Source organism: Lepisma saccharinum, unplaced genomic scaffold (assembly GCF_977018435.1).
Source record: "Lepisma saccharinum unplaced genomic scaffold, izLepSacc3.1 HAP1_SCAFFOLD_216, whole genome shotgun sequence".
NCBI classification, from domain to species: domain Eukaryota; kingdom Metazoa; phylum Arthropoda; class Insecta; order Zygentoma; family Lepismatidae; genus Lepisma; species Lepisma saccharinum.
In genome coordinates this window covers 527,012-543,103 of record NW_028142999.1, presented here as the reverse complement: position 1 = coordinate 543,103, position 16,092 = coordinate 527,012, and the positions used below count along the sequence as shown (strand labels likewise).

Here is a 16,092-nt window from a genome sequence, read left to right as displayed (position 1 = left end):
GATCAGGCAAATAGTAGCTGACCATAGTAGCTATTTATAACATATATATTTATACAATAAAAACAAAATATAGCGGAAATTCAAGACTTCCCCTGGCACACACAAGGAGTGGAGCGACTTGTGAAAATTATCACAGAGGCTGCTTCTTCCGTTTTCGGCGCCAGCGCACGTGATGGCTACATCAAAGCGAAATTCGAATCTAGAGAACATATGCCGACATTTCGAACAAAAAGTGACTATAAAGTTCAAGGAGAAAACTAGAAGAAAATCTTGGCCTGCCCCTTAGTAAAATTATGTTTGCCAACATCATTTGGGTGGGTGGAGCTCGCAGTCCAGCCACCTCCTCGTGATGAGCTCTGGGTTATTTTCAAAGCATAATAAGCTATGAAAATAAGCGAAGCGCTGGACAGTAATTGAGGAACTGTTAGCAATTAGAAAGCCAATTATATCGGAAAACCTTCGAATAAAACACAGTCGAAACCAATTGGAAACCATCAATAGAAAAAAAAAAGTTTTTAGCCTCAAATTGACAATTTTTGACCCAAAGCATACGTAAACAGCATAGGATACCACCCCTAAGGCATGAATGTAACATATGTGCCATAAACAAAACAATAAACGACCATAATGCAGAAAAAAACACATGAAATAGCCAAATAATGACATTTCTGTGAAATTGTTGTGCGTGTTGCATAACCAAATCACTATCGAAACGTCAAGGTCGATGAGCGCCACCTAAACGACCTCCAAAAAATCTGAAAAAAAAAAAAAAAAATCAGACGTGTTTTTGGTCACAAATGGCCACTTTTCCCCACTAGCCACCTTAACATTTCGAAAAAAAGTTTTTTTCGATACCCCCTAATGTAGGGTCATTCCATGTCAAACCATCCAATGCCGGTTGCATGACCATTTTAGAAAAAAAAACATTTTTAGTACATAGGTTTGTACATGTTTCTAGATATCAAAACCAATGTTCAAAAAAAATATTGTCTTTAGTTCTCCTGGGGCAGCCATTTTTCCAACATGGCCCATGGCTTTCTTCGCTCATCTAGCAGTATACAGAAACCTTAATATCTCAAAAACCATTAAAGGTAGAGACCTTCAACAAAATTAATTTTGTAGCTAATGAAGTATACTTCCTATGATATTCAGGTATGTTTTGCTTGAAATTGCATCGTAAGTACGAAAATTATGGTGGAAAATGGGGTAACAATAGTTAAAAAATTGCATTTTTAACCCCAATTTTTTAACGAAAGGGTTTAGTCTAAGGCTTGATTCTTTTTTCATGTGTAGACCTACCTGCAGGGTGTCTGTAAATAAAATATCAGTGCCTAGAAATGTACCCCTTTTTTACAGCATGGGCTCAAACATGGCCGATCATTGAATTTTGACAGTTTTCGGGGTTAAATATCTCAGATGGGTTCCCTTTAAAAATTCTGAAATATGGCACATAGGAAGCCCTTCATGAACCTAACTCACAGTAAAAATATCAACTTTTGGATTCAACTCGTTTTGGTCAATATGAGGTACGGTATGTCACCTAATTTCTGACGTTGCAAAGTAAGGTTAAACTACATCCCATACTTAAAATAATGAAGTCTTTTCTTTTTCATTTTTAAATTTGGGACAAATAAAGCCTCAGAAAATATAGTAACATAAGGTTTTAATACTTGACTTACCAGAAACTGAAATTACAAGGTATGACAATTGAAAATCTGCGAAATTTCATTGCAAGAGGTTTTATTTATTAGGTACCCATGACCAGTTGGTGTTGTCAGCTCCAGATTCCTATTCATTCTCTTTGTTAAATCAGGCAGGATTCTTTGTTCTTTCACTAAGTTCCTAAGTAAATTATCAGAAACCTTCAGTTCATCACATATTTTTTCTTGACCAAGTGGTAGCAATCAAACTGATGATTCTGACCTTTTCAACATTAGTTTTTTGCTCATTTACATTCTTATAATTTCAATTATATGATTGTATTGGCCACGCAAAGGATTGTCACACTTGCTTTCCTTTTCTGCAGTTTTAATACTTAGTGAAAAGCAACTTTCCAGTTTCCTTTGCACTCCTTGTAGGATGTTAATAGTTTTTCGAGCAAGATCACTTTATTTTTTTTCTGCAATCAGCCTCTTCAGTTTTGAAACAGGGGATGCATAAAAAACAGAACAGACTTCATGCATTTCCTTTAGTTTTCCTTGGCTTGGCACACAGACATGATTTCAATTCTGGCATTTAAGTGAGTCACTTTCTCCACATATGAAACTTTTACTCCAACATATCAGGCATATTGAGTTAACTGGTATAAGGCTTTCTTGACACTTTTTTACCTTACCTTACTTAACATTTTCTTTAAGTGGTACTTCTGAAAATCACAACATACTTTACCATATAAAAAGCTATATTTAATGGTATTTGCATATTGTCTCTAAGCCATACACCTGTAATCTTGACCTAAGAAGTGTTATCATTTTCACTGACTTTGTTAAGATTAGTTAGGTCTTTGGGAACCTTACCAAAAAAGTATTTATGACAGTCCTCTCTAGTTAAAAATTTTACAGAGCACTCCACTTCCTGTCACAGATAACGAACATTCACAAGTCACTACTCTTGGCACATTAGGCAAAGGAAGAATGACAGCAGAGATTGTACATGCACAGATCAATTTCAGGCTTGCCTCACAGCACATCGAAACATGTCTCTGAATCTTCTGCTGTGCATGACTCAAATCTATTTCAATGAATGTATTTTCATGGAAGAAAAAAAAGTGGAAAATAAAGGAAACAAAAGATAATATATTCTATCAGCTTTGACACTCCAAAATAAATAGCCTACTTTCAGTGGAGTGCCCAAGGAGGGGTTTGTGGGGGTCATAACCCAATACCTTTGGCCTAGTATTCCATAAACAATTACGTCAAAGGCAGGATAATGTGGCAAAAACAGGGCTGTATACTAAAAAAGTATATGCAACCCCCTTCCCCTCCATTTCGAAACTCCTGGGCATGCCACTGCCTATCTTAAGCTGCATGTACTGCTACATTGATAAAAATATGGGGGAAGCTCAATTTTGGAGCTGACAATACCAACTGGTCGTGGGTACCTAATAAATAAAACCTTTTGCAATGAAATTTCGCAGATTTTCAATTGTCATACCTTGTAATTTCAATTTCTGGTAAGTCAAGTATTAAAAACTTATGTTACTATATTTTCTGAGGCTTTATTTATCCCAAATTTAAAAATGAAAAAGAAAAGACTTCATTATTTTAAGTATGGGATGTAGTTTAACCTTACTTTGCAACGTCAGAAATTAGGTGACATACCGTACCTCATATTGACCAAAACGAGTTGAATCCAAAAGTTGATATTTTTACTGTGAGTTAGGTTCATGAAGGGCTTCCTATGTGCCAAATTTCAGAATTTTTAAAGGGGACCCATCTGAGATATTTAACCCCGAAAACTGTCAAAATTCAATGAACGGCCATGTTTGAGCCCATGCTGTAAAAAAGGGGTACATTTCTAGGCACTGATATTTTATTTACAGACACCCTGCAGGTAGGTCTACACATGAAAAGAGAATCAAGCCTTAGACTAAACCCCTTCATTAAAAAAATCGGGTTTAAAATGCAATTTTTTAACTATTGTTACCCCATTTTCCACCATAATTTTCGTACTTACGATGCAATTTCAAGCAAAACATACCTGAATATCATAGGAAATATACTTCATTAGCTACAAAATGAATTTTGTTGAAGGTCTCGAGCTTTAATGATATTTGAGATATTAAGATTTCAGTATACTGCTACATGAGCAAAGAAAGCCATGGGCCACGTTGGAAAAATGGCTGCCCCAGGAGAACTAAAGACAATATTTTTCTTGAACATTGGTTTTGATATCTAGAAACATGTACAAACCTATGTACTAAAAATGATTTTTTTCTAAAATGGTCATGCTACCAATTTTTTAAAAATTGGTTGATTTGACATGGAATGACCCTGTAAGAAATATATAAGACGTCAGGTGTGCTCTGTTTGGTGCTACCGGATACGAACTCGAGTGTTCAAGAGCGACCTAGAGGTCTCGTACACTCGAGTTCTGGGTAGCACGCCGTATACATACACAGTTTAATATGCTGACGAAGGCAGAAATTTATTTTATTATAAAACATATTCTAAACGTAAGAAGAAAGAGGGATATTATTGGAACTATAAATAGAAGAAGAAGACAAGATAAGCTACCTAGATATATTGATGAAAAGGAAGAGACGACAAGAAATTGAAACCGCTTGGCTTCAGATGTGTGCAGCAGGGGTATTCTGCCACATAGAAGTGATGTAAGTGAGATGACAAAAATATATTTTATAAAGAATATGGAGGAAAGAATCAAGAAAATATGCACGAAAGAATGTGAAAAAGAAGACAAAATAAATAGCCTGTGGAAACAGCTGGAAAAGAATGGCTATGAGAAGGAGGATAGACTGGACATAAACAGAAGAAGGAAGAAAAGTGGCAGGAGAGAATTGGAAAAGAAAGAAAAAGAAAAAGAGAGGAGGTTTGGAATAAGGAGTATGTGGAAGACCACAGAAAAGATATGCAAAGTGCTTAGGAAAGCGGACATTAAAACTTACAGGAAGGGAGAGAGAAGCATCTTAAGAATAGCGAAGAATGCAAACAAGGAAACGGAAAACAGAGAAGAGGAAGAGGAAGGGATTACCTACGAAGTGAAATGTAAAGAATGTCGAGTGTGTACATAGGAGAAACGAAAAAGAGGCTGAAAGACAGGTTGAAACAACGTAGGGATGATGTACGACTTAAGAGAGAGAGAAATGCGATATTTAAACACACGAGAGAAACAGGACATGATATACAGTGGAATGAGGCTAAGCAGATAGGAAGGGAGAAGAGAATGCTAGTGAGAAAATGGAAGGAGGGCAAGGAAATAGAGAAGAAAGGTGAAGAAGACACAATGAACTGGAATGCTGGACTGAAGATAAAGAAAGAATGGAAGAAGGTGTTAAAAAGAGTGGAAAGGACAAGAGAGAAAGAGGAGAGAAGAAGGAAGAAGAATGAAGGAAAACGAGCGTGAGATAAAAAGTCCAACCACATTCTAGATGGAAGAAAATATGTTTAGCCTTTTAGGTGAAAGTACAGTTGACAAGGGAAAGCCACCTGCTACAATGTTCCAGAACAACTTTCTAATAGTCTGGAGGGGAGTAATGTTTGTGTATATATATCGTCCTGTTTTGTACCTTGTTACATTTGTACTTGGTGCAGAGTCTGAAGAAGGCCTTGATATAAGGTTGAAATGTTACGTTTAGTTTATGTTTTATAATAAAATAAATTTCTGCCTTGGTCAACATATTGAGTTTTTCATATCATGGAAACAAGGCTTAATGGTGTTATAAATACACAGCTCGAATACACTTCAGGCAATGGGTGGCCTTTTGGTAAATAAAAGGCAAAATTTCTGTTAGTGACAAACATTTCATATTTTCACATTTCACGTGTAAAACTTAAAACTGAAGATGTCCTAGGTTCTGTGACTTTCATGGAATCGAGGGTGGTGATAACATACCTATTATTATATATACACACAGGGTGTCCAAGAAGTCGCCGTATCCCTAAATTCATGTATCCTGTTGCGATCGTGTTGAAAATTGGCCTGTATTCGGTGGCTTGGGAATTATTTCGTTATCGTGGTTGGCATCACTGCTCTGAAGATCGCATGGAATGCTCGCTCGAATTCGCATGTCAGTTGTTACTGGGAAGTCCAGGGGCATTTGTAATCCCGTGGGTTTTTGAATGAAAGGAATATATGACTAGCTGCAATATGTTGCTAATGTGGTACACAATAACATACTACCAGGGGTTTTGCCCGCAATTGTGGCAGAAGAGCAGTGTGACGTCATAAATCCAAGATGGCTACCGCTTCATGCACTAACTAAGAAATTCCATAATCACTTCTTTAATAGTGGTTTTGGAGAAATGTTTATACATACATGTTTTGTTCAGAATTGAAAAAGGAACAAAATTGATTCTTACAGTTTTCTTCATATCTCGCACTGTTATGGAGATATATCTAGTGAAACTATTTCGTGCCCTTTCCTGCAAGGATTCTATGCATATTTTACACTTTACTTGACATTCTGGCATATAACGGGGGGAAACTACTGCCTGTGATATTGTGTTGATGTCTACTATTGCCTGTGTGACATCATACATCCAAGATGGCTGCCTCTGCAGACATTAACAAACAAAATCGACCATATCTCCTTAACTATTTTAGGAGTAATTTTGACCATTTGTAAGTTTGTTGGGTGTTTACACCAGGGGAAGACGTGTATGGAGTATGCTTTCATTTGGAGGCATGCACTCATGTATTACTACAGGTGTTTTGCTGGATAATGTGTCAGAGACCATACATGACTTCCCAAATTCAAAATGGTCACCTTGGAGGTTCTGCACATGAAACACTGTCCATAACCTGATTTAGAGTTCGTTTATCAGATGTTTCCAGAGGCATTTTCTATTAATAAATACCAAGTGAAAAATATGAATTATTATTATTATAATTATCATTACTATTATTATAAATATTACAGTAAAGGAGTAATAACATCGCCTGTGAATTCCGCATTGTCTTTTGAAATTTAAGCAGCTCACCTGTCATCAAGATTGAGAGTGGTTGTAATCATTTGGGAAATATCATGTCATCAATTGTAGTCACTTTATTCAAATTCCTCGTCACTCTGATCTGAGTCTCTGTCCTGTAAGTCATTGTTTTCACACTTTTCTTCATCTGCACTACAAAGACACAGTTCAGTACGTCGCAGGAACTGATCCCGGCATATGCATGAACATTTCCTCTTTCTACATGTCAACTGTAATCTTCTCTGAAGTTCTAGGTAGTCTGAATATGACAACAATGATCTTTTGTCATCCTCATGTTCTTCTTTCTCCATTCAGCAGCCTATTGGGCTGGGTAGATTTGGAAGTTCCTTTTCTGCTCTTATTTCACTCCAATTCTTGGAAATATCTCCTCCTGGTGAAAGGTGTGAGAGTCACTTTGGCGGCAGCGTTCACACTATCTATTAATGGTATCCCAGTTTGTGTTTGTACTTGCAAAGAAGGCAAAAAAGTGGTTGTTGAACGCATTTGATGGCGCAGAAGATGATGTGCTTGAATCTCTTGCAAATCTTGCTATTCCTGGATTCGATGGACAAGATGACAGAATGACAAAATGAAAGAATGAATTGATTTATTTTACTTCTCGTTTCTGCTACTTTTGTCTAATTTCAAAGATGAAAAATTTATTATAAGATGAAATATATGAAAGGACAATCACAAACACATATGGGCAGCACACAACTCAAGTCTCATGGGCCCAGACGCCAGAGCATTGATTGATTGATTGAGTTTGTGTTTTATTTAAGTCCACTTTATGCACACTAATTGGGACTGGACCTACAATTTAAAGTGGGATCTAAACCGCTACATGTGCCTCCACCGGGTAATGAACTCGAGACCTCTTGATTACAAGGCGACGACGATACCACTGGCATCGGGGAGGCCCTAGACGTCAGAGCAATGTTAGTCTGCAAACTGCAGTCCAGGGTGTTCTTCGTGGAAGTGAGGTTGATATTTGGGTGTCTCTTACACCCCGAATATGATGACAGGATTTTTAAGATGACAGGATTTTTAAGATGACAGGATTTTGCATGACACCAAAAATCAAATATTTCGGCAAATTACGATGGTATCTGTTCGCGAAAAGGGATGTTCAATGCTCACGTCTTGCTCCAACCAAAGTTCCCATCACACTTTTTATCAGAAGGAGTTATTTCCAAGTATTGGAGTCAAATAAGAGCAGAAAAGGATCATCCAAATCTATCCATCTCAATATGCTGTTGATGGGAGAGGAGGTCTGCATGATCACCATAAATAATCATCAAGGAGTGTAACTCACCTTACGCGCATAGGCAACAGTACTGCTAGTGTCAAATAGACCAGTGATTGAAAGGTGAACAAAACACAACATTTCAGAACAAGAGTGCCTCATTCTGTATCGATCGCTCATTGTGATCTGAGAACAATCTCTTGGTAAAGTGTTCAATGTACAGTAAGAACATGTCACATCTTTGCTGACGTCTTTGTGACATGTTCTTACTGTACATTGAACACTTTACCAAGAGATTGTTCTCAGATCACAATGAGCGATCGATACAGAATGAGGCACTCTTGTTCTGAAATCATCGGACGTCTGGAAGCAGGTTAAATACAGACTGAAGTCACGTCAGCGTTGACTGTGCAACAGTCATTTCCAGGCTTCGGCGACGGTTCCAAGACACAGTAGATGTTCATGGTAGGCCAGAACAAAGTTGTAAACGAGTAGCAACGCCACAACAAGGCCAATATCTGGCATTATCTGCACGACGAAACCAGACGATACCTGCAAGACAATGGTCCTCAAAGCTTGCAGAAACCTCAGGAGTTAGAGTTTCTGTCGCCAAACTGTGTACCGGAGACTCAGGACAGATGGTCTCTATGTGTGTCCCGCTTGATCCAGTGCACAGAAGGGTCCGCTTACAGTGGAGTCAGCATCATCGAAATTGAACCCTGAACGAACGGAGGAACGTGCTCTTTCACAGATCAGTTCAGATTCAGCTTGCAAAATGATTGTCGTCGCACATTTATCTGGAGAGAACAGCGATCACGATTTAATCCAAGGAATATCGTGGAAAGGGATTAGTTTGGTGGAGATGGAATACTGGTATGGGAAGACATCATGATCAAGGGACGTACAGAGCTGCACTTCTCTGCTGGAGGTACTCTTACTGTCCAGAGGCACAAAAACGAGGTACTCCAACAACATGTACTACTTTTCAGAGGTGCAGTCGGCTCAGACTTCAACTTCAAGGATGAAAAGATGATAATACATGTGCAAATCGAACCAAATTGGTGGATGACTTTCTTGAAGATGAATAAATCCACTGCATGGACTGGCCACCAAGGTACTCAGACATAAATCCTGTAGTGTCTTAAGGAGACGAATTAGCTCGCGATCCTCCACCAAAGACATTTCCATAGGTCCGCACTCCTCTCCATGGAACCAGCTGCCTGTAGAACTCTTGAACCACCTGTTAGGGGTAACTTCAAATTGTACAAACCTCGTTTCTCCGTCAAGGAAGTATCTTTTATTTTCTTATTTTTTGCATGTGTCTTTGCACTAAAAAAGCAATTGTTAATTTCATGCATTTTACTCTATTGGATACCATATAACGTTTTGATTAAGTTTCACTATGTTTTATGCAGTTGTGTCACTTTATTAATAAAACATTTTCTCATATCTTAGTTATGCTTAACGTTTGGACACTACAGTAGTTATAAAAATTATAATAATATTTTTAACTTTTTAATTATTAGCAGAGAATGCCTGTGGAAAAATCTGATAATCGAACTCTAAATCAGAATAAGAACAGTATATCATGTGCAGAACCTACAAGGTGGCCATCTTGGACTTCGGGCGTCATGTACGGTTTCTGACACATTGCAATACATGATTGCATGCCTCCAAATGAAAGCATACTCCATACACATGTCTTGCTCTCGTGTAAAAACCCAACAAACTTACAAATGGTCAAAATTACTCCTAAAATAGTTAAGGAGATATGGTCGATTTTGTTTGTTAATGTCTGCAGAGGCAGCCATCTTGGATGTATGATGTCACACAGGCAATAGTAGACATCAACACAATATCACAGGCAGTAGTTTCCCCCCGTTATATGCCAGAATGTCAAGTAAAGTGTAAAATATGCATAGAATCCTTGCAGGAAAGGGCACGAAATAGTTTCACTAGATAATATCTCCATAACAGTGCGAGATATGAAAGAAACTGTAAGAATCAATTTTATTCCTTTTTCAATTCTGAACAAAACATGTATGTATAAACATTTCTCCAAAACCACTATTAAAGAAGTGATTATGGAATTTCTTAGTTAGTGCATGAAGCGGTAGCCATCTTGGATTTATGTCGTCACACCGGCAATCTGCCACATTTGCGGGCAAAACCCCTGGTAGTACGTTATTGTGTACCACAGTAGCAACATATTACCGGTACCGGTAGTCATATATTCCCTTCATTCAAAAACCCAAGGACTATAGAAATATTGACATATGTCCCTGGACTAGGCTGATGTGAGCGGACATACGCGTAGTTACAGTGCTAAGGAATGGCTGGTGACGTGTGTGGGGGTGCACGAAGGGCAAAGCATGGAGCGAACGGCTTACTTGAACGTAATGTAAAGTTCCCAACTAAGGCGTGTGCACGGGGTGGGGGGCAGTTGCCCCCTCAATACTTTAACATACCTCTTTTTTTCACTTTTTTCGGAATTATCCAATACATATACTATAGTTTCAAATATTAAAAGGTATGATATCTACGAAAGAATTTCAAAAGAAACAGTCCAGAAATGTTCCTATCAGCATGGAGGTTAGCAGGAATTGTTTCCAATTATGAGCAATCAAGGTGTATTTTATTCCGAAGCTGGGGGCAAACTAGGCACATTTTCCACCTTAATAGTGTTGTCTCCTCAAAAAAACATTGCTTCAGTTTGAAGTTATTATGTTGCAATAATTATCCTTGCAATAATTACAATATATATTACTGTGACTGAAATTTAATTATATGTAGCCTACGAAATATATAATTTTCGGTTGACTTTCATTTTCAAGGGATCCCGTGGCCCTCTTGCTCCCTTTCCGGATGTCCATTAACAAAATTAACAAGATCACTAACAATATGAATTTGCCTTTTTGTGTGACCGTCGTAAAATCATTCCGTAAATATTTGATAGCAGTTATTGAAGAAATAACCTCACACATCAAGCGCGCTCGCAGAATGGGTGGGGGGGGGGGGGGGCAGAGGCACTTGCACATCCTAACGCCCGCTTTAGACAAAGCATTTTCCTTAGCATTTTTCTTAACATTTGTGCCATGACCAAAATGCTACTGTGTAAAGTGAGAAATGTTATGGCATTGCAGATAACATGGCATAGTTCATGGCATTTCTCAAGGATAGAATGGACTCTATTTTCGTAGCATTTTTCGTTGCATAACCAATCAGAAGGAACATCTGGGTCACGAGTGCAGGTGTAATGGCGGCCGCGTGAGATGTAAACAACGTATCAGTTCACATTTTTAAATGCCGAATAACGTTTCATATAAAACATTATTAGATACAAGACAAATGTTTAAATACATACTTTACTCGTACATCGTTTACTGCACACGTATGGGAGAATATTTCAGTCGTTTCAAATGTAAATACCGTGCACTCAGCATAGATGGAATAACTCGACGTGCCTTTCATGCTGTGTATATGTTATATTGTAAACGCAAAGGCTAACCAAAAAGTTACATTAAATGCTTTCGTACTATCTGCTATAAGATTTTTGGAAGCATTTTATGCTAGCAAAAATGCTAAAGGAAATGCTTTCGTCTAAAGCCGGCTTATGATATCCGGAAAGTCTTCATGTATTTCAAATTTTGAAATTGTAGCGAGAGAACATCGACGAGGGGTGCTGTGAAAGACAGCAGATTCTGTACCTATGGAAGTTATCCTAGTGCTGGATATGCTCCATGAAAATTCTCTTAACGTTGTATTACAGGATATTTTAGTAAAGGCTGTATACATTTGCCTTTCCTTTACTAAGTAAACACGAGTTCCATTTCTGCATGGGGATATGATATGACACATGTAAAAGAGTGAGATGGGATGAGGTTTTTCTTTCCCCCGATTGAACTTCCATCAAAGCTTTCGCGCCTCAATTTAGAAGGTCCACGCACGCCCATGTTATAATGTAATATACGTATGTGTAGGGTGCGAAATATCCCACAAATGAAGCGTTTTCAAAACAAATGTTTGAAATAAAAGTTAATTGACTTTAAGAGAGAAGCAAATGCCATTAAGTATATTTTAATAGGCTATGGGGACATTTTCAAGATCATTTGAAATTCACTCAGTTCTTTAAAACGGAAACCAAATTTTTCGTTTTTATTTGATTTATTCTTCTTAGAAAAATGAACAACTTTTGTAGAAACATTTTTCCTATTGAACGCGTAGTTTCACAGATACGTATTTGACTAAAAAGCGATAACAGAAATTCATACTATTTGATAAGTATGGAAATTATTGTTCCAGAAAGGAAAGAAATGAAATGGGCAACTATACATTACAACTATACTATACATCCCCGATACTGTGGTGGGTTACACTGTCACCCTGTAAGGCCTCCCCGATGGCGCAGTGGTAACGTCGTCGCCTTGGAATCAAGTGGTCCCGGTGGAGATACATGGCACAGTGGTTCGGATCCCACGTTAAACTGTAGGTCCAGTTCCGATTAGCTTTTCTGTGCATAAAGTGGACGACTTAAATCAGCAATTCAATGAATTCAATGTCACCTTGTAAGCAAAGGGTCTCGGGTTCGGTCGCCGTTGGAGGCACATTGCACAGTGGTTGGGACTATACTATCTCTAGCCCAGATAAGCCTGTATGAGAAAGTGGCTGACGTAAAACACAGTATAATACGAAATGTTTTACACGTTTACACACTATTTTGTTTTAAGTAAGGGGTTTGCTCCAGTATTATGTGACTGACTCGATTAGAAATTAGCTACATGCCAAGGTTTTGTGACAGCCTGCGTGTTCAAAACGAGACGGTTAGCACATTATGTTAGCATTTTTTCGTTCGTTGATTTCATCAACATCTGTCGCAAGCCTCTTTTGCGATTATTAATATTGCATGATGGAGACTTTTTATATTGAGCGATATTCAATTTCATTCCTCATTTATTGGAAAATCCTTCGTCTTGGTCAGTTTGTAACTACTGTAAATATTTCTTACAACATCCGTAAGACTGTCAAGTGACACTAGTGGCAACCCTGCCGCGCGCCCCTGGAAGTTATGTCAGAGCGGTCGTTTGCTGTGTTGGGTTCCATACGTACAGGATAGATTTTAAGCGGTTATAGTGCCGAAACGAAGAGCTTTCGAGGTAAAATGTTTATAAGGGAAATTACTTGTTTTTATGATATCTGCCAGCACCCTAGCGTTGTTGAAGTTGTTTTGCGGCAGGGTGTCATTTTAATGGCGCCCACGGGCCACAGATTCGTGTAGAGGACATAAAAACAAACAACATTTCCCAGTAACATTTTTCTCGTTGGTGCGTCGATTCGACGCTACTGCCGTTCAAGAAAGACCGTTTTGCCGCCTGGATGCTGGCAACCCAACACAACTTTTGATCGTACCTGTCACCTCATATCCTGCGGCGAAACAGCGCACGGCAGGGTTGCAAGGAACACACAAATTTTGTGAAAAATGACAAACTACCAACCACATTATTAGCTGTAAAACGAAGCGAGAAACGCTTCCAGCAGACCGAACACCATAGCCTACCAGCCAAAAGATCAGCAGTCATCTCAGGGGAAGGGGAAGTGAACCAACGATATGAGAAATGGTAAAAAAACGTATTCAAAATGAAATGTCAATGTCTGATTTTGTCTCAGTCTACATCTAAAATATCAACAACAATACATTTTATTGGACTTATAGCTTACACGTGGCTGTTTACGCCCAACTACATGTCAAATATTTGTAAATCTCGTTGCAAGTAGTGTTGCCCACGGGACGAGACGGGACAGGCTTTTAAAAATTCGAGACGAGACGAGATTGATCATGTGTCCCGAGACAAACGAATATTTTCGAGACGAGAGAGCATTTCGAAGCATTTCCACGAGACGAGACAGGCCAAAGTCTCGTCTCGTGGGCAACACTAGTTGCAAGGTTGATATCTACAGGTTTGTGTCCAGATGCCATGCGGTACTTTTGTGCTGATAACGGAAGTATCCGAGGTTCACGTTGTTACGTTACGGCTAAAACAAGTACAACCACAGTAACAATCCGGTGCATAGATAAACACACAGTCGTCTTAGAGCTTGCATTCGTCTTGGTCACACATTACTTCGTCTTGCATTACTACTACTTATATCCCTGTATTTTCAATCATTTTTGACAATTACCTCATAATGCTCTCAATATACATTATATTATCTGTTGCTTACCTTTGGAATTTTGAGTTATTTCATTTCTATTTTGTCATCTGTTCAGTGTGTCACAGACAACTAGCATCAGAAGAACGAAGTGGATAGACTAAATTGTAGATGCCAACTTGGTAACTAGATTTGCAAATATTTGACATGTAAGCTGAGACAAAATTCGATATGACCACTTCCACTTGAATTCTATTTTCTTTCTACTATTTTTCGTATCGTTTGTTTACTTCCTGTTAGGTTACAGAACGTGTTTTCTCGTTTTGTGTTACGGCACATAATGTGGCTGATTGTAGCTATGTCATTTTTCACAGATTATGTGTGTTCCTGGCAACCCTGGAACGCATCGCTTCACGACGAGATATGACGTCACAAATGCAATAAAATGTTGTGTGTGGTTGCCAGCATTCAGGCGGCAAAACGGGCTTTTTTGAACGACTGTAGCACCGAAACGACGCACCAACGAGAAAAATGTTACTGAGAAAAGTTGTTTGTTTTGATGTCCTCTATACGTTTCCGTGGTCCGTGGGCGCCATTAAAATGACACCCTGTATATATACATATATATGTATATTGTATTTTTAGCCATGTATCAAAATGTAGTGCATATTAATACTGACAGTGAATAAATATTACGTGTTAATGTATTTCTCTTTTAATTTCAGAGCGACAATGCCAAGCAAAGATTCAAGGACATGCTACTGGGAAGGAATTTCGATTGGAAACTAGAGTTTGAAAAGGTAAGAACACATTATGTTGGTAGTGTGTTACAATGTTTGTAAATAAGGTATTACTTTATTACGGTACCAGTAATTGATTGGTTGTTGCAGTTTGCAACAACTTTAAAATTATAATTTTTGTAAAAGGACATTCATTTGTAATCACTGTAATTGCTTAAAGCATGATTGTTTTGGGAAAAAAATAGTTTGGCTTTTGCAACGTTCCTCGCGGGTGCCTCCTACACACAATTACCACACTTTAAACACTTCAATTAGGAGGACGGCAAAAGTCTACCCATAAGTGCAAACTTCTTCCAGTCGTTGAATATGGATTCAAGTATCTCAGGGCTTACTGGGATAATGAAAGGTTACACCAGCTTTATATATATATATATAAGTGTATTTTATATATATATATATATATATATCAGTGGCGTATACTGGGTTAAAAACCTGGACTATCGCACTATATCATAGTGTTCGAATGGACAAAAATTTGCTGGTGGGGTGTTATTGTGTTTTTAACTCATTTGGGGTGGCGGGTTGAAGTGATGTGACTCTGTGATTAAAAATATATACCTCATAAATAAAACATGGAAATGTACGCTGTCAGCAAGGAAAGGATTTCAAGAATTTCATTCTCTTTTGCATAAATAAGAGGCCCATATTGTGAAATATTATGTAGGCCTATATACGAGAATAAAAATAAAATTTCAACAGTGGCGTAAGTAGTATCTGACCGCGCCAAGGACTGTTTGTGCCCTCGGGCGTTTAATATTCGCAATTTATTCGCATGTACTTATAACTAATTTGCACGGGTTTTAATTAATTCGCATGTACTTAGAATTCATTAGCATGTACTTAGAATACTTTACATTTATATATTTGCATGTTTAGAACTTTTTATGAATATATAATTATTTATTTTATGAAAAATATGTATATAGAAGGTAATTAGAGGTACTAAACGCTATGCATATGGTTTTATATTCATTACTGCAAAGTATGTAACGTATGAAACTATAATAATTAATGTTTATAATATTGAAAATAAGTTTTCTATGGTTTATGAACCGCTATGAACGGTGGTAATGGCTGTAGGTACAGGTTCAATTACGATTGGGGACGGTCCCGGTACTCGAACCCACGATATGTAATATTATTAATTAGTACTATGTAATAATTTCATCATGTTATGAAACACGATGGTTTCACACGCCAGACAGAATACTGTCTCCGAATCTCGACTCCGCTCTGATGCCAGACAGACAAG

General features: G+C 38.0%; 1 protein-coding gene across 1 annotated transcript in view; it reads left to right on the top strand.

Moving 5' to 3' along the window:
- LOC145982514 (52 kDa repressor of the inhibitor of the protein kinase-like) overlaps positions 1 to 16,092 on the top strand; it is a 58,712-nt gene that overhangs the window by 14,540 nt on the left and 28,080 nt on the right. The window contains exon 3 of the mRNA XM_083115966.1: positions 14,766 to 14,840. Coding sequence (XP_082972092.1) covers positions 14,766 to 14,840 — 75 coding nt within the window. The remainder of the gene's footprint in view (positions 1 to 14,765; positions 14,841 to 16,092) is intronic.